Here is a 19,559-nt window from a genome sequence, read left to right on the forward strand (position 1 = left end):
CTCGGTCACAGCGCGGTCATGGCCGCCGCCCGGCTCCTGCTGCCCTCGGCTGGCCGCAGCCCGGCTCTCCGTCCCGCTCACCGCTGCCCTCCCTCCCTAGGCCGTGCGGCGGCACCCGCCATCTTCCTCCGGTAACGGGCGGGAGCAGCGGCTCTGTCCGCCGCTCCGTCCTGTCCTGCCGCTCGGCGCGGTGGCTGGCCGGCCTGGCTCCTCGGTGTCCCCGCTGTCGTGGGGGCGTGTTATGGTTTGAGGAACCCACAATTTATTGTCGTTTAGACAATTATTCTATCACGTGATGATCCTTCCCGACCCGGGAAAGGGAACCGGGAAAAAACAAGGAAACACGAGGGCTGAAATAGAAATAGATTTAATAGAAATAGATTTAGTAGGATAAGACGAGATGATTAACATTCATAACACTAAAGAACCAGTATTGATCCCAATACCAATATAAAATACACAAGGACTATACGCAGCCCATTCCATCGGCAGGAGGCTGTGCGCTCCAGCGGGGACGGCAAATGTCGGACACTGCGAGCGCTGCGGCTTCGGCAGGAAGGGAAGGGCTCGGGGGTCTGGTACTGGGGCAAGGAGTTCTCAGGGCTGCTGCCATCAAGGGAGAGGGCGTTCCTCAGCAAACTTTCTAATTTATATTGAATGTGACGTTCACGGTATGAAATAATCCTGTTGGCAGCTTGGGTCAAGTGCCCGGGTCTCGCTCTTCCTCATCCCTGCGCCTGGCAAGGCTGGAACACACCGAGACCTTGAAACCTGCACACCATAGCTGGCTATAAAGTAAATATTCTCACAAATTCGGACACTATAGTCTTCTAAACGTGCATTTTTCCCAAGCGTTAGAAGAGCCGTTACTGAGAAGTATAATTACTGAACGCGAAATTAGCCCCCTGTCGCTCAAACCAGGAGGGAGTGCCACAGCCAGGAGCACCTGCCCCCCCTGCCGGGAGCTGCTGCTCCACCATCCTGCTCCAGGGCCTGCCCGGTCAGCAGACGCAGGAGAGAGGACACACGCCAGCTGCGGCGCGGACAGGGTGGTGTTAGTGGCTGCAGGGACGGTGCTAGCAGTTGTCACAAACACTTCTCTCTCTCATCAGGTGGCACTTCCCTTAAGGAGAGGCCGGTTGGTGGTTACACTGGCTCTGGATAGTCGCCCGCAGAGCTGAGAGGACCACAAAGATTAATTGTTTGTAATGGTGATTTAAAGCTCGCTGTGTAGCAGGTCGGTTCAGTGGAAGTGCAGTTTAGTACTGTGGATCAGTCTATGGATTGAGTCTTACATACGGTCCCTTACGGATGGTGGCTGAAACCAAGCCTGTGAACAGCAATTGTTACTACAACTGACTGAAATGGATCCGGTCAGCTGTGTGTTTGCGTATACCTGCATCAGAGCAGGGGAATGCTGGCTGAACCTAACAGGCTGTTTGCCGATTAAAGACCACGAGACCTAACTTAGTGTTTCTGCTCTTATCTCTGTGAGATGCCATCAGATGGCTATTGTCACAAGACTTGTTCTCTGAAACACAGAAGCAGAGCAAGATTTGTTGAAAGTATTCCATGCCTCCTTCTTCAGGTACTTTTGCTCCTCCTGTGAGCAGGGAGTGCATTTTTATTTTGAAGAGACAAAAAATTGGCAGTGAGTTTGTGGAGATAACCCATCCTTTTGTTGACACAAAATAAATTAATGCTTCAGGATATTTTCTGCCTTGATTTGTAGTAGATTTCGCATTGACAGGCAAATTAGACTGAGATTAAATAGAAACTATTTGTAATTTCCCTTATCTTTGGTACATTGATTTCTGATCTGTTAAAGTAAGATTAGTACAGCGAATCTGTTTTATTTAAGCAGATGCCAAGAGACAGGGTTATCTTTATTTTGAAAATTAAAGTTATTTATTTCATTGCAGCCTTGAGCAGGGCAACATGGGATCTATAAATATCACTTGTGGAAAAGCTCTGAAGAGCCAAACCCTTTAATAAAATGGAATATTACTAACTCATTTTTTTAGCATTTCATACCCACATTGGTTAGTACATTAAGTGTAATTCTTGTCAACTACATGTATTACTCTGTTGAGGTTGTATTAGTAATTTTGCTGTCATGATACATTGCAATATCCTAACCATGCACGCCATTAACCAAGAACAATTCTAGACAGCATCCCAAATGTTTCTGATTTAACCAAAATCTTGTCATGTTCTCGCACTGCAGCGACCTTGGCCATTGCCTTTTTTGGGTAACACAGGACCTTCTGTGCATCTATACTAAGCACATGTAGTGCACAATTCACTTAGGTTAAGTACATCTCTTCAGTCTGTATTCCGTTTGTGTTTGCTTTGTTTGCAAAACATAAACTGCTTACTAACTCTTTCCCCTGTAAGTACTTCTGAATTCTTAAAGAAAACAGGTTGAGTTGTTTGGCCTCTTGCTGCCAGGTATGTCTTCCACACTTCATGTATTTCTGCATTTCTTTCCCTTGTCATTGGTCTTTGTTTATAAAAAGCCAGTATTTTTTAATGTATTTTTTTTTTCTGTTTCATTAGGCAGTGGTAGCTGCCAAAGCATGAGAAGTATTTCCTTTGTCAGTTCAGCCCTTGGACGATTATTTAGTGATAAACCATCTGAAAATGTGATCTTTCCCATTATCTCAGGAAACCACTTCATGAGGGCCAACGCTTTCTCTGACGGTTTCTCTGTCGTAACCTTCACAAAAACATAGTTTGGTTTCGTTCCGGTGACCGTTAACCTTTCCTGCTTCATCTCTGATGAGAAGAATTTCCACTTTCTTACAGGTACTCCTGAGGACAGAATACCGCCTGGGCTCGGGGGTCGCCACTCCCCTGACTCCCATCGGTGCGGGGGCCCCGCCACCCCTGCCATGGCCAGCTGCGGCCGCCCGCCGCGGGGCACGCTGGGACATGCCCCTTCCCCGCTGGGCAGGCGGCGGCGGATTGGTGGTGCGTGCACCATGTGCCCGCCTGCCGCCTCTCCATTGGTCGGCGGCCCGGTCCGTTATCTCTGGGGCTGGACAAGAGGTTGGTGAGGGGGGTGCTCGGCGTTGCCGCGGTAACGGCCGCCCTCGGCATGGCGGCGGGGCGTGCCGTGCCCCGCGGTGAGGAGATGGCTTGGGAGGGGGTTGGGGGAGCCGGACGTGTGTGGAGGTGGCCTGGTTGAGGCCTGTTATGACGAAGGGTGTCTGCGTGGGGGGGTCGTGGGCAGGAGGAGGTGTGTGTGGAAGGGCCTTTTTGGCGCCGGCTGTGAGGAAAGGGGCGTTAGTGGAGGGGGCCTTGTGGGGAGGTTGTGTGTAGAGGGGCAGAGAAAGAGTCGTTTTGGGGAGAAGGGGTCTAAGTCCGGCCCCGGGTATAGGTCTTCTCTGAGACTCTTGCCTTCTCTTTTCCAGCAGAGTGAGGAACCTCTAGGGTGGTGTCAGGTGCTGAAAGAAGCCAGAAATGGCATGGTTCAAGGTGCTCTGTGGAAAGAGTGAGAGGCTTTGTGTTCCTAAATAAATCTGGCTTGCTTGTTTCTCAGTTACAATTCCTGAGTAATGCTCGTTTACGTTCTAGGTTGGTGCTTGGCAATATAAAGTCGTGGAAGTAGCCAGCAAAGCTACTTGGGATTGTGTTGAAAATGCTGGGAGAGAAAAAGCAATTAATTGCGAAAAGAGAACTTTACACAGACCCTACGTTTCCAGCCAGTGATACCTCTATATTTTTTGATTATTGTACCCCACTTGCCCAATTCAGAGGCGAGATATCTTGGTTGAGACCTAAGGTGAGTTTTAAGGTATAAAAGACTGTGATTTTAGCAGAACTGGACCTTAAGGTAATAAACGGTAGTTACCATTGACTGCTTCTGGGTGTTTTTATTGTTTAGAAATATAGAAGTAATAAATGCAATGTATGTCAGTGTTAACAATGTATGTGTTATAGTTTTTAAGTCTGGGTGCTTGTTTGTAGGTTTGATTTAAATCCTGTTGTAGAACTTTTGAATTTCACGGCACTAGTTGAAGTTCAGATATCTTATCGTAAACATGTTTCATTATGGAAATAATATGCATACCAAGTTAAAAAACTAGCATTAGGTGTTTCCCAGATTTTTCAATATGTCATGTAACTGTCTTAAAAACTAGTAACTGGATTTTAGAGTTTTTCAGAAGGAATTGCTGTTTTTCTGCAATTGTTGATTTATTTGATAACAAGAAAGAAAACTTCCTTAAGGTTATGACTTGTCATATGACTTGTATTGCTTTTAAACTTACAGCTGTGTTTCACAGCAAGCCGTATGAGAGCTAAAAAGTTTAGAATGCATTTCTGTAGTACATTCATTTAAAGTGGAGTATTTATGACACTGCCTTTGTGTGGAGGGGGGGAAAAAAGCTATAAAAATGAAAATATAATGCAGAAAAAAAGTCTCTTGTATTTAGTAGTGTTTTTCTCCCCTCCATCTGGGGATGGCTGTAGAACAGTGATAGAGTTGTTGGTTATCAGATAGAATTGGCAAACAAATGACTTCATGGAGCCCAGTGTGCAACTTCCTGCTTTTGTACCTTACACCTTGGTTATTACTGAGGGCTAATCAATTAATTTCCATCTCTTGCAGTATTTACAGGTGAGAGAAGAACCATTTTAAAAACTTGCTGTCAGAGCTGATTCAGTGTTCAGGATTTTGCATTTGAAATTACCTCTTTTGCTACGAAGTAGTCTATTTTTATTTGCCCAGGGAAAGGTTTTTCTTTTATCTAATTTGGAGATTTTTGTAACTTGGGTTGTGGGTTGTGTAGCTCAATGTGAATGGCATCAGTTCTGTTACAGTTGATTGTATATATAGCTGATGAATTATGTTGTCTTTCACTTATTGGTGCCTCTGCTAAAGTTGCACCTGGTGGTGATACTTGTGTATTAAATTCATGTGGGAACTAGATTTACCTCGCAGAAAGTACCTGTAAAATAGCCACGAGGCAGTAATTTGTTATTGCTTGCTTAGGCTGTGTCTGGAGAGGAAATGTTCTAGAGATAAAAATTCCCTTATTTTGTGAGAGGTCTCTGGAACCCCCCCGATTCCCTGAAACACAGACATCCTTAGAATGTCATTGCAGGATTTGGCTTTGACTCCCCTTCTTTTAATTTTAGGACATTTGTTCTACTCCTCGGTTATTTTCAAACAATCTGCAGGATGTGCAAGTGAAACAAGGAATTTTGGGAGACTGTTGGTTCCTGTGTGCCTGTGTAGCTTTGCAGAAGAGTAAATACCTACTGAATAAGGTATAGAGAAGTTTCTTGTTTCATATTTCATCAGTCGTCTTCACCTAATGTATGTTTGTAAATTCCCGACCTCAAAACTGAATATTAGCTGTGTTATGCTTAGTTTTACTGGTTTGGTTGTGACTTTTCCCCCTGTTATTATTACAAACAGTTCAGCATATTTTAAACTGAAAAAAATAACAATAAAAGTGATCATTATTTGTCTTGATTTTGGCTTTTGTCATCTAGGTAATCCCTCCAGGTCAGCCCAGCTGGACAGATGAGTCATACCAAGGCTGTTTCACTTGTCGAGTCTGGCAGTTTGGACACTGGGTGGAAGTGACCATTGACGATCGTTTGCCTTGCCTTGGTGGTAAACTCTGCTTTTCCCAGTGTCAGACAGAGGATTTGTTTTGGCTTCCGCTATTGGAAAAAGCTTATGCAAAGTATGTGAACACTGTTATTAAGGGAAATAAAGGGAGGTACAGTACTTGTGTACCTTCTGCTTACATATTTTATGTGATTGCTTTGAGCATAGATCTGTGTGTTATTCAATATTAAGTACAATGGCTGCTAGGTTTCCCATACTGGGTTGTGCAGAAGTTGCTCTTTAAACTGTAGATCTGAAAGGTGTGTTTCTAGTTGCGTATGAGGTAAGATAGTCTTAGGGAGAGAATTACGACCAAAAGTAAGTGCTGCAAGGAGTTATTGTATTCAAATTGTGTTCATTATGTCCCTATCCATTGGTCATCTAATTTATTAAAGGGAAATAATTTACTAGTGCAGCATTTGAGGGCAGCTGAGGGCTCAATGAAAAGCAGAAAGCATGCAAATATTTTCATGGAAAGCAACAAGCTAGTTGAGGCTCTGGTTGTATGAGTTTCCTTGTGCTTTTAATTAATTTGATAGTTTATTATTTTGAGAAGGAACAACCATATTGTTAATGTGTTTGAAAATGCAGCCGTTTTATTTTTTATGACACATCCATAAAAACGCTGTCCAGCTGGACAAAACAATTTGGAGACAAAGCACACTGGTAAGAATAGACATGAAACGTCCTAAACAATTTGGACAATAGATTGTGTGGTTTGCCAGCAGAGGGCAGAAAAAGACTTCAAGTATGAAGTAATTTATTCAACTGTACTTGTGTTGAGCAGAAATTGTGAAGCAGCAGTGACGAGTTAAAGCTTCTATGAAGGTTTGAAAGGCAATATTCTTTGCTTGTTTTCTCTAGAGATCTTATTGTTCTATCTTGTCTTATCATTCTATTATAGTCTTGACTTCTTTTGCTATCTCTTGCATCTGCTGCATCAGGTAAAGTAGTCTCTTGATTTACTTAAATTGTTGAAGGAAGTGCTACTCTGGTTGTTTGTGGAGAATGAACAAAGAATAATTGAAGAAGAGGAAGAAACGTTACTTATTTATACAGAATACAGTTAGTATATCACAAAAGATGATGTAGTGCACAGATAGTAAGGTACAAATAACTAGAACTAGACTAGAGTGGTTTCTATATAGGATGGAATGAATTGTAATAAACTTCCCATCAAACAGTGGAATGTCTGATGGCTTATATATTCTTTAGATATTGTATTCTGTAAATAAAATAGTATGTGCTTTCTCTTGCCTCACTGGGGATGTGAGGTAGGGTCCAGTCATGATTGTGATATAGGGTGGGGTTGAAAGTACGTAAGAACCATGTTTCTTTAGTTTTGCTTTTTGTAGAAATGTCTTCTTCGTTATGGTGTCTTGTTTTTTAATAGAGTGCATGGATCTTACGAACAGTTGTGGGCAGGACAGGTGGCAGATGCTTTGGTTGATCTGACTGGAGGAATTGCTGAAAGATGGACCCTCAAATGCCCAGGAAGAAACATGGGGAAAGAGAAGACTGGCATGGTTTTGGAGAAAGCAGTGTTTAGAAAATTAATGAATCTGAAGGAACAGTGTGTCATAAGCTGTTCAGTCCTCAATTCCAGGCAAGGTAATAGTAAAGGCTTAGACACTTTTAAAGTAAATGTCTCAATTTAACAGGGTTAAGAGCACAAGACAGACAGCAAATACATCGTGCTGATTCTAATACCATATGGTTTTCACGGTGCAATTTTTATATAACGTTGGATAAATAAAGATTTAAGGATGTTGCTGAGTTCAGGACGGAGGATGCTTTTGAGGAGTACTTCTTATATTAAATGCTAATATGGTCAGTTCTCAAAACCAAATGTACACCCCCTTGCCCCCTGATAAAACACCTTAAAAAAAAAAAACCAACCAAAACAACCAACCCCAAACATTAAAAATCCCAATGAATTTCAACATGGGGGATTTGTAGATGTTTGAGATAAAGCATATTAACTTGCTAGTCTAAAACTCTCATTTATTTTATTTCAGTATTGTCACAACTAAAATGAACTGTTTGAGTGTTTTTATACTGTTTTTATACTGATTTAAAAACAGCTTCCTTTTATCTCAAAATTGCCTTCTTTCAAAGGATAGTTTAATGTTGTTCATTGTAAAATATGGAGCACGTTCTCTTGTTTGCTTTCAAATGCTTTTTTTTTGTCTATTCAGGTGCAAGCGAACTAGGAGAATTTCATGCCTTTATTGTGATAGACATGTTGAGTCTGTCTGAAGTGTCAGGCAAGGAAATCTTCCTACTACGAATACGAAATCCTTGGGGGAGGCGGTGCTGGAGAGGTCCTTGGTGTGAGGGGTGAGTAGGTTTATTTTCATTTGGAAAAATCATTTGTGGAAATTCTGAAGTACAAAGCATATCTATGTATGGAGAGAGACTTCAGTTTGTCCTTTAGCGAGTTCAGTAGTTCACAGGGCTCACTGGTTCTAAGGCTAGTCATTTTGATCTGTTAGCTCTGGTAATCTGAATTTTTTTAATAATTTTTTCTTTATCAAAGCATCATATCTTTTCATAGAAATAAACTTAAGATGTTGATTTATTTTCTGTCTGTGATTTTTGTGGTGCTTTTTTTATCTAAGTGTTGTTGCTTAAAGATGTTTGTGACATAAGTTGTCACTCAGGTTTACTTGGCTCTTCGCATTTGACCTTGCCTCAGTTGCAGACAATAATCAAAGAAACATGTATAAAACAAAATATAGCAGAAGGAAGGACACTTATGTTTTTTGGCTTGTGTGCCCTCATTTCTGTAGATTAATATGAGTAGGAGAAGCTGGAGTTGAGTAGATATAAAGTAAATATAAGGAAGAGATCTGTTTTAAAGGAAATGCAGAAATACGTTTAGCCGTTCATATAGCAAAGTAACAAGAATGGAAGGGTAGACCCTACTAGCTTGTTTTGAAAAGTGTTAGCATGTTTAGACTGTACTAAAGGACATGCACTTCTTGATCCAAGGAACAAGATTTCAGCATTAAAATATGGTAACAATATGATTGTGTTGATAAACACTTTAGAGAAATAGGCTTTTTCCTGTGTGAAAAAGATGGCTTAATCACATTAATTGAAACTTAAGTTGATGTTTTTTGCTTTCAGCAGAGTTTTGGTTATACAGTTGATCTCTTGTAGTTTCTTTGCCAAACAGTAAGCTGCCATGTTGTTGCAAGAAGATAGCATTTCACTGAGTGGCCTTAAAGCCTTGTTTTATTCAAGTGGAAAACTGTTCTCTGTTAGTGAAACAATCAAAAAGGTTAAAAGTAGTAGCTTTTAATGGGCCCTATATAATGAGGTGTTTAAATTCTTCGTTTATCATGATTTAGCCAGCAGATTCATGGGGATAACCAGTTGCTTCATACAGACAGTGTTTTTTGATGTTTGTTGTACAGCATTAAAATTCTTCCAGAACAGTCACTGTGCAATTTGTTTTATTTTTTGTTGCTATTTTTAACAATTAAAATCTTTATTTTGCTTTCACACTTTGGACTGTACTGTCTGTAAGCAAAGTACCTATTTCACCTAGCAGTATGCTGCTGTATCCAATCCGATGTTCTTTCTAAGTTTTCTTTGATATCTTGTGATTCATGGTTTCTATTATCCCTCTCACTAGCATCATATATACAGAAATATTCAAGGCTCGTATTTGACAATAAAATGAAGAAAACCCTTATTGTCCTGCTCCATAGTATATTTGATAGAACATTGTTATGGAGCTTTATTGGGCAAAGAACTGTTAACTTTTGTCTTATGTGCAGTGGTCAAGGATGGAGTCAGCTAGATCCAGTAGTTGCCTCGGAACTGCTCTCACAGATCCAAGAGGGAGAGTTCTGGGTTGATGAAGAAGAATTTTTCAGGGAATTTGATGAGATTACCATGGGCTTTCCAGTCAATGAAGAAGGACAGCTTCAGAGCCTCTATACAGGTGTGGTATGAGAAAACACTTTTTCGTACAAATAATGTTATGTCAATGGGAAAGACTGATTTGAATTGCAAATGGGTGCAACTAGACCATAACTTCTTTTTATCAGTCTTTCCCTTCTTCTTTAGATCCGTAGGCCTATTCTGTCTCTGCTGGGAAGAATAGAGGGACAAGAGGAAATTGAGAATCTCTAGAGGAGTCTTTGATATTTCTCTGAAGTTGAGTTACTTGCTAGTTTGTTGAGAGATTAGTGTTCTCTGTCTAGAAGGCTGTTGTTCTGGACAGCCTTCTGATATTTTTTTTGATGGGAGATAAACTTCAGACTTCTAGAAACAGTTTCTTGTTGTAAAAATCATGTCATCAGTCAGCCATTACCAGTTGTGACATCTCATGCCTCTCAGAAAGTTGGTCACCAGTAACTGCTTGGAGAAAGTGTCAGGGCTACAACAATATGTTTTCTTGGGCTGGGGGATCTCTGACATATATCTGTTGTACAAAATTAAGTAGCATCTGGTGTCTGAAATCTGCACCATGTTTTTCTTATTTTGTTAGAGAAAGTGCTGTATCACTCGCAGAATCTTTTTGGATCCTGGGTGAGAGGCCAGTCTGCAGGTGGCTGCCGTAACAACAGCAGCTTCCCTACAAACCCTAAGTTCTGGCTGAGAGTCTGTGAAAAGAGCGAGGTGTGCATTGCTCTGCTGCAGAAACATAGGAAATACAGTGCTGACTGGGCTGGAAGAATTCAAAATCTCACTCACTTAGCAGAGGAAAATCTGTCTTTGACTGAAGGCACACAGGGGAAGAACTATCAGGCTGTGGGACTGCATGTCTGGAAGGTAATACTTTTTGCAAGTAGAAGTTTTAAAGCATTACTTAAACATCTGAGTAAAATCATTCATTTCCTACAGCAGTGATATGATTCAACTGTTTGCACACTTGCATCTTTGATTTAGGTTAGAATGATCCTGTTTTATCTCACAATGCAGTTACTGGCTGTACAAACTATTAGTGGACTACTACTTTCTTCTTATCACTGAGTGCCAAGTAACAGAATTTTTGGGACTGTTCCAAACTAGTGCATGACATTTCAGGCTGATTATTTGATGATTATTCCTAAATCTGCTCCTCCTGAATACTAACTCTTCCTACTTCTCTTTGATGTTCAGTTTATCTGCTGATACTCTCCTCCTTACTTGTTTCCTTTTTAAAATGTATGCATGCTTAAAAATGTTTTAAACAATAGTTGATCACTTTTAGTTTTATTAAAAACTACTCATTTTTCCTAAAACACCACACATCATTATGCGTCTATTCTAGGTGGAGAAGAAACGATTTAACCTTCCAAAGACCCTCTCTGCTCCTCCAGTTGTAGGTACCGTCTGCCATTCCTATGATAGAGAAGTGCATGTATGCTGTGACCTTTCGCCTGGGTTTTATCTTGTTGTTCCCAGCACTTTTCTGAAAGATGCAGCAGGGAATTTCTTGCTTCGTGTATTTTCAACAGGAAGGATCTCTCTCAGGTAGGTTTAAAACAAAACAGAAAATTTCTTATAGTCATTGACATAAATACATGAAGTATAGCACTAAGCGTAAATGTTCAAAGTGTTTTTGAAGGGTTGTGCAGAATATCAAGTAACAAAAAGTTTTGTCTTTGAGTTCATGTAAGCAGTGTTCTGTCTCCTCCTTTTTGCATGAAGCTGCTACTACCTCTTGTTAAAATATCAGTCAGAATTAGTCAGATGAGTAGCATCTTGACTCTAGACCACAGCCTAATGTTTTGAGAAAGTGCATATTCTGTAGGAGAACTGCAGAGCATGCTTCTCAATATGTGGAAGTTCTTTCTTAATGTATGGAAAAATTAAGATGTACCACAGAAGTTAAAAGCAGCTGTTACTATTGCAATCAGTGACAGAAAAGGAGAGTAGTATATTATGATGTATTCTGTAAAACGCATACTAACAGGTTGCCTGACTTATAACATTGTTATTAGTGAGCAGTACAGTTTCAAATGCAAATGGAGTGTCAGCAGTGGACTCGGATGACATAATACTCACAGCTCATCTTTTCAGGACAGGTGTAGAAAATAGGACTGACATTTATGCTGTCTTCTTTAGCTGAATGAAGAATTGCTTTTTGAATTAAAGTATTCAACGCTGACAATACAGCTGATCGTCTTCCTTGTGAAGGTCTCAAGAAGCTTATCAGCATTGTGACAAAATTCTTGGAAGGATTACTGCATATTGTATTCTATCTGATTTTTTTTTGTCATTAACTTGTGACACAAAATAGACTTTTATAATTGACTTGGAACAATCTTTTCTTTCTGTATAAAAATGCTTGCTTATCCAATAGGAAATATCAGCAATGTCAGTCCAGTAGCTTCTGATGGCTTTTAATTTTTTTGAACTGTAGCTGACTATATAGCTCTGTCAGCACTTAAGTCAATTATTCGTGAGCAATTCTGCCATAGTCTTGAAGTAAATACTTAAGAAGACACAATGAGGAGGAGGAGTAGTGTGGAATCAGTGAAGTTGTATCTTCTTCCAGTAAACCTACACTATGAACTCATATCTCCTTGGAGAGAAACTGGCAAATCACACTACAAAGCCAGAACACTCATTAATCACTTACATCTTTGGAATTTGGAAGCAAGATGGCATCAATTTTTAGACTGAACAAAGGTCTGCAAAACTATGAGGTTAATTTTGCTGTATGGCTGCAAGTTGTATACTTCTCCCGGCAAGATGTTTGGCTTCTGGGTGTATTTCATTGGTGCAGCATGTTGCACTTCTAATGATGGGATAAAATTTCTGGTATTGCTGTTAAGTATAACACTTCCTCAGACTGAAACAGAAGTGCCAGCCTGGCTATGTGTCTAGAATGGACAATCACAGAATAACATAAGAGCTTTTATATGTTCTCAACTGGAAAACTGGAAATAAGGGCAGATGATGTGTTTCCAGTTTCATTGAAATATAATTTCAAATGCTGTACAACTGATAATGATACTAAATTGTTCATATGGCTGTGAAAAGCAGTGCTGGGTTAAGATAAAAATATGGGTTAACATTACAGTGATCAAGTCAGAGGAAACTACCGTTTTCCTTCTGATTAAAGACATAGTGAATATCAAAAAGGCAGTGGTGTATGCTTTGGACTTACTGAGGTGCTCATGTGTACTCCAGAAGTTTCTGTCAGTTGTATCACTTTCAGATAGGACAAATAGCACAAGAGTATCGAGGAAAAATGTGGAAGCTGCATTTTTTTCATGAATGTACAAAAATCTATCTGGTTTTAGTGCATGGTTTGTATATGCTGTGTTGTTCTTAGGGAGTTCTGTGAATTACTTAAGGACTTAGAATTGTATGGTTCTCTTTTTCTTTGTGCTGCAAGTTTCGAGGAATTGTGTTTATGTAATACTAATTTTTGTGAGCTGGTGTTCTAGATTTTTGTGAAATCATACAGATTTTATGCATTTAGTTTCTTTTCTCTCTTACATTTAATAGTGAGCTAAAACCACCACCCACAGATGCTGCCGTCTGTGAAGAACTCCCATCAGGTGAATGGGAGACAGTGCAGCTGCACGGATGTTGGAAAAATGGGCAAAGCGCTGGAGGCAGCAGGAACTTCCCCTCCTTCCATCTCAATCCCTGCTTTCCCCTCTCCATTCCTGCAGGACCAGGAAAAAGCAGTGTGAAAGTTACCCTCCGTCAGCACTGCCAAGATAGCAAGTGTCGTCCTATAGGTTTCCATATTTTCCAGGTAAGATGACTTCTGGTCAGCCCCATCCCTGGAGGTGTTCAAGGCCAGGCTGGATGGGGCTTTGAGCAACCTGGTCTAGTGGGAGGTGTCCCTGCCCAGGGCAGGGGGGTTGGAACTGGATGGTCTTTAAGGTCCTTTCCAACTCTAACCACTCTATGATTGCTCCTTTGCCAGTTATTTCACTGCTCCTTGCACTTGGCAAGGGCCATGCTGCTTCTAGGAGAAACACAGGCTGTTCCTGTGAAGTAATACCTGGGAAAGATATGGAATAACTATGCACTGGGTAGCATAGTAACCAGATAATTGGTTCCACTGAATCCTTCCAGTGTTCTAAAATAGTTTTAGAAATGATGAATTCTTTTGAGGATTTGCAAAGAATTTTCAGGGTCTTAGTGACTGAGGACCAGACTTCTTGGTAATTCATCATGAAAACTTACTTTCTTCATCTCTATTAACTATTTACTTGTCCACTGTGATGTTGGATCTGCAAACAAGATTAGAATTCAAAAGGACTGGGATGTTGAACAGATGATCTGAAACAAAACAAAATATGATTTACTATGAAAAAATACAAGTTCTATGTGTATGTGCCAGTAATTAACAGCATAAACGTAGAATGAGAAGCTTCTGGTTAGGTGGCTATTTTGCAGGGAAAGCTAGCTTTATTTTTGGAAAAAATGCTTCAAAAAAGATTTTGTTTAAGTGGACAGTCTGGAGTTGAGCATCAGGAGCGATCCTGTAACTTCAAATATAAAACATATGAAGTAAGATTTGAAAGAGTGGTATTTTTCATGCCTGTAAGAGACTGAGAAATCTCCTTCTCAGTCTCCTGAATTTTTAGTACAGGAAAGGCCACTAGAAAGAGGAAGGACGTAGTTTGTTCACCATATTCATGAGGTGAAAAACAAGGGCATTAGTCTGCAGCAAGGAAGAGTGAGGCTGGACAACAGGATACGTGGGTAGTGAGTTGTACAAACTGGCTACAAACATAGTAGTAGGAATGATTTATCTGTGTTTGATAGTGCCATCTGGGTTTTCTGGGAAACTTCCCATCCTTTTCATATAGCTCTGTATGGAGAATAGTGAGTATTTGGAGTGGAATAGATACGGAACATACCATACTACGGTATGCCAGGAATCGTGAGGCCTGAAACATGAAAAGACAGGCATGTCTTCATTCTTTTTTTGCAGGTGCCTAACAGCAGCTGGAAACCACATACTTCCTCCTTTCTACACTTGGAGCCCCTGGTTAGCTGTGTACCTCATTGCTATTCGCAGGAAGTAAGCCAACTTTGCAGACTTCCTGCAGGAAGCTATGTAATTATACCTTCTACCTACTTACCCAATACAGAAGGCAATTTTACAGTGGTGATAGCAACCAAGATAGACAGGTAAAAACATGTTGCCTTCTATTGGCATTTCTAGTGTTTTTAGTGCATGTCTTACAGGATGTTTGGAAACAGTAACTATAGTAATGTGTTCTCACTTTTGATAGAAAATTTTTTTTTTTAAGTCTTTGTATTGCTGTTAGTTCGCAAGCACTGCTTGCAGCTTTGACTATGTTGAAAGAGTGAAAAAAGACATATTTGTTAATCTTCCTGCATTAGTTGCTGTGTAACAGATGTCTAGTGCTGGAGAAGATGGCACTAAAGCAACTAATTATTAGCTATATCCAGATATTAGGATTTATGCTGAAATCTTACTAAGCTTTTGAATAAACAGCGCTAGTTTTTTTGAAAAGGTGCAATCTGTTGCAAGCCTCTTTGCAGGTAGTTCCTACCGATGAGAATAATAACAGGTCTGATTCAGAAATTGTAGATTCCTTAAGATTGCATTGAGTCCATAAAATTGCATCAGGGTTCCATAAGAGAAAGGATGTGGAACAAAGCCTAGCATAACAGTCTTCTCTTTTTGAAGTGTGATAAATGATTGATGGGTACAAGATCCTCCAATGCTTTATGCAGAAATAGATGTGGTTTGGGTTTTCAACAGGAAGCGCATTCACAGCCGGGAGACACTTGGACAAGTATTGCAAGAAGTAAGTTATACATCTTTAATTTCAGTTTTTCTAAAGGTATCACAAAAGCATCACCAAGGCCCATATATGAATTAACATGGGAAGTCCTGTACTAGTGGACTGGACTTCGAATGTTCTTATTTACTTGCTGCAAACTGATAATAGTAAAGCAGTTAATCTTTTTTTGTTTGTTTGTTTCTCATCTGGAAAAGTACTATTTGTTAGCTGCTAACAAAATTTGTCTTTTCACACCACTCAGATATATGGAAGCTTCTGTATGACTAAAGTCATCACTTACTCCCTCAAGTCATTCCCCAGTACCTACCTCTGCTGTAACATCTGTGAGAAATTGGACTATTAGTGATGAATAGGTGGTTGTATTTGACTTCTACATCTGCTTTCAAGAGTCTAAACGCTCTTCATGCATTTTTATATATTTTGATGTCTTAATTCTTAGTGACACCATAGATCTACTATCTTTAATTGTATATTGTATCCTTCCTCTATATGATTTCCTTTGATATTAATTTGGGATCCTACATATTGCAATTTAGAAATTCTAAGGATATTATAATATTGTAAAGACTTAAGAAAACACAGCAAGAAGAAAAGAAAATGGACAATCCAAAGATTATCTTTTGCCACACTAGAGTTTAGTCTTTGTTTCTAGATTTGTTTCTGTTGTGGTTTAACCCCAGCCAGCAATTAGGATGATGCAGCTGCTCGCTTGCTCCCCCCAGTTTGGATGGGGGAGAGAATTGGAAGAGTAAAAGGGAGGGGCAAAAAAAACATGTGGGTTGAGATGAAGACAGTTTATGTAGAGCAAAAGCTACACATGCAAGCAAAGCAAAACAAGGAATTCATTCACAACTTCACATTGGCAGACAGGTGTTCAGCCATCTGCAGGAAAGCAGGGCTCCATTGTGTGTAACAGTTACTTGGGAAGACAAACGCATCTCCCCTTCCTCCTTCTTCCCCAGCTTTATGTATTGAGCATGATGTCATGGCATGGAATATCCCTTTGGTCATGTGGGGTGAGCTGTCCTGGCTGTGTCTTCTCCCAGATTTTGGTGCACTCCCAACCTACTCGCTGGCAGGGCGGTGTAAGGAGCAGAAAAGGCCTTGACTGCTCAGCAACAGCCAAAACCATTCATGTGCTACCAACGCTATTCTTATCCCACATCCAAAACATAGCACTACACCAGAAAGTCAACCCCATCCCAGCCAAAACTATGACATTTTCATTCCGGACAGCCCGTGTAGTGTCCTACCGCTATAATCCTTTTTGATGTGTCAGCCATTCTTATCAAGTTAATGCCACCTTTTTAATGTTTTGGTGTTGTGTTTTGCTTGGTTAGATATGCATGTAATATTGAAGGGTTGGATGTGAATGCTGAGTACCTAATACTTACAGTATTTTTACTGTGTGGAGAGGAGAACTTTGAATGTAGTATTTTAACAACTGTTTAAAGATAACTGATTTGGTTGATGGATCAAAGCATGCCCTTGATAATACTCGGCTTATTAGGTGAGAACAAGACCATCTAGATACTTGGCTCTTTCTCTTTGAGATTTTGATAAAAACAAAAATATTAGGAAAAACTCTACACCCAATATTAGAACTGGTTTATTCATTTTCTTAATCTAGGTCGTGTTGACCAATGATTACATTTTGTCCTTAAAACCACACAAACAGTTGGATTTTGTGCGCTTCACAAAAATGTACTTTCCTCATGGTGCTTGTTATTTTAATATTTAGGAGCCGAAGTATGTAACAAAGTCCTTTATTGCTGCTGTTTTGGAGACAAAACATTGCAAGGCCATTATTATGGAAGGAACATATTCAAAGATATTTTTGTTATATTATTCCATGAAAATGGTTGGACTTAGGCAAAGGGTGCTCCCTGACATCAGGGAACAGATTTTTCAGGACTTACACTTGAAGAATTTGGAAATGGCAGTTATAGTTCTCTTATCAGTGGCAGAAATTAATGTCTGAATCTAATCATCAACAGTATAGGCTTTTCTAAAGACTAGGCTATAAATCATTCAGTGATTTCAGGGGTTTAACCTCTGAAGGATCTAGGCAGTCTGCCTTACTGAGAAGCTGGGCTATTGATTTCTAAGGGGTGCATCACAGCAGAGCTGGATGTTGGTGTATTTCTCTAAAAGTTTGTCTATGTGTTTTCTGCTTACTGAAGTGATGGGATTTATGAGTGTTAGTCTTGTCAAGATATTTCACAGGAAAAGCTTGTATTTTGTCCTTAATTTCTAAATCTTTCTTTTCTGTTTTACTTTATTTCGTTATGAATTTCTGTTTTTACTTGACAAAAAAAGTTAACTCCTGAAATAACTTTTTTCCTGCATTGTTTATCATCTTATAGATATCATTTACAACTGTGATGAAAAGGTAATCTAGAATTCTCACACTGTCATCTTAAGAAACGCTGGAAAGCTGAGGAATGCCTCACCTCTTGCTGCTTTCAGTTTTAAGTGGAATAACAAGAAGATACTCTTAGCCCGGCTGTTTTTCACTGGTACCAACTGTCAGGCCTACAATAACTTCTTTGTAAAAATACCTCCTTAATCATGTACAGTCTGAGTATTTGTCCTTTTCATGTTTTTAGAACCAGCATTGTACAGCAAATCATAATGTACCTCAGTTCTTCAAAAATACAGGTGAAGAATATGTGTATGTGTTAATCCAAGCTACAGCTTTGGAAGAAAACCGGAAAACATATGGGCATAATGAAATAATATGTTGGGGCAAAGAAAATGAAAAATCAAGCTTACAGAATAACTTCAGGAGACCAAAGCGGTAAACGTAGAGGAAAGAAACTGGAGTCTCTTTTCAGGTAGGACATACCTCAAGAACCACCAAAATACACTGGAGTAGAGAAAGTCCAAGCTTGTATCCTACACTGCCAGTCATGCTGCTGAGCACTTTACCATGGACCCTTTATTGAGCCCTGAAAATGATGGGTTGAAAAGAAAGATTTTTTTTTTTTTAGTTTTTCTTTAATGAACACCACAAAGGAAAAAGATAAGACTTGAAAACTTTTGTTTATGAACTATCACATCAGACTGCTTTTTTAAATCTGTAAGAATGTGTTTTAGGCAAGATTTGCCGTTACTGTAAGAAATATGAAGTTTAAGAGATTTTTCTTAACTTATGTTTGAAAGTATTTCTTATTCAAGGAGGATTTTTTAGATGTTATATTTTCTTCAATGAAAATGGACTAATGTTGAAAGTTTTAAAATGTCTTCTATTAAAAAGGTGAAAACTGTCAATGATGTCAAGTCTGCATTTGTTCTGCAGTAACAAACTTTACAGTGTGTTAGAGCCCTGGGCATTTCCCCAAATGGAAGGGAATAATTGGAAATATTTGAGGGGATAATCAAGTCTTCCATTAGTTTTATGTCTGAGAAACACATAATATTCTGCTTCTGCTTTTAACTACATACTACCATAATTTATGCTTGCTCCTGTTAACTTTGAAAATTTGAAAGCAACTAGAATGCTTGCAGCTGAATTTTAAGTGGTCAAAACTTCCCACATCTGTTGCAGAATGATGAGACAACAAAAGAAAACACTGTGAGTAATAAATTTCTACTGTGCCTGCTTTAACAAATGTTGGCATCTTTGTTTATTTTCTTAATTTCTTGAAACATTGTTCCTTTCCCTTCAAATAAGAAATTATTGTGTGATATAATAATGTTTCTAAACAGAAGGAAGGGTTCATGAAAGCACCTGGATCTGAGAGTTGTGATGAAATAGGAATCGGATACAAAGGAAGTAAAGAAAAAGGTATAAGGATTTCTAAAGGGGCTATGATTACAAGAGGCTCCATTCAGCAACCATTTATATATGTGTAAAGCTTATACTACAATATATAACACTTTATGGAGTGTGAAAGGAAAAGCAGTTAACACTAAGTGCATATGCTGTTATCTCCTGCAAAAAGATGTAAGAAAAGACCTGTGAACACAGAGAAGTAACAGCACACTGAAGAAATTTTGTTTTTATTCAGGCATCCTTGCTGCATCAAAACACTTGTGCGTTTTAAGAGTGTGATAGCTGACGGAGCACATATGCAGGAAACTGGTTGATACAGACCACTTCTCTAAAATCCTACATCTAATTCATTGCTACTGAGAATGTGAAAATACATTTTTTTGGTAACATTATTGTGTATTTGTAT

The 19,559-nt window shown here is 39.5% G+C and overlaps 1 protein-coding gene across 7 annotated transcripts; it reads left to right on the forward strand.

Annotated features, from left to right (window-relative positions):
- Nucleotides 1-3,011: 3,011 nt before the first annotated feature.
- CAPN10 (calpain 10) lies at nt 3,012-19,444 on the forward strand. 7 transcript variants are annotated; one of them, XM_063339210.1, is made up of 14 exons: nt 3,057-3,128; nt 3,417-3,496; nt 3,580-3,787; nt 5,146-5,277; nt 5,506-5,702; nt 7,020-7,237; nt 7,825-7,966; nt 9,415-9,581; nt 10,131-10,414; nt 10,896-11,098; nt 13,085-13,340; nt 14,532-14,731; nt 15,333-15,378; nt 17,742-19,442. In XM_063339210.1, the coding sequence occupies exons 3-14, from the start codon at nt 3,644-3,646 to the stop codon at nt 17,769-17,771; spliced, it is 2,019 nt and encodes a 672-aa protein (XP_063195280.1). In that variant the 5' UTR covers nt 3,057-3,128; nt 3,417-3,496; nt 3,580-3,643; the 3' UTR covers nt 17,772-19,442. The 7 variants fall into 7 exon arrangements, with proteins under 7 accessions (XP_063195281.1, XP_063195279.1, XP_063195280.1 ...); XM_063339212.1 differs by having other exon boundaries at nt 3,078-3,128; nt 3,420-3,480; XM_063339214.1 differs by lacking the exon at nt 3,057-3,128 and having other exon boundaries at nt 3,344-3,496; nt 13,085-13,137; nt 13,255-13,340; nt 17,742-19,444.
- The last annotated feature ends 115 nt before the right edge of the window (nt 19,445-19,559 follow it).

This window comes from Chroicocephalus ridibundus, chromosome 6 (assembly GCF_963924245.1).
Source record: "Chroicocephalus ridibundus chromosome 6, bChrRid1.1, whole genome shotgun sequence".
Lineage (NCBI taxonomy): Eukaryota > Metazoa > Chordata > Aves > Charadriiformes > Laridae > Chroicocephalus > Chroicocephalus ridibundus.

Excerpts from the sequence above, each read along its gene's own strand:
- CAPN10 (XM_063339211.1), top strand. The coding sequence starts at position 3,644 with ATGCTGGGAGAGAAAAAGCAATTAATTGCGAAAAGAGAACTTTACACA. Across the intron at positions 3,788-5,145 it reads TATCTTGGTTGAGACCTAAG|GACATTTGTTCTACTCCTCG; the intron begins GTGAGTTTTAAG and ends TTTTAATTTTAG. Across the intron at positions 10,415-10,895 it reads TGGGACTGCATGTCTGGAAG|GTGGAGAAGAAACGATTTAA; the intron begins GTAATACTTTTT and ends CGTCTATTCTAG.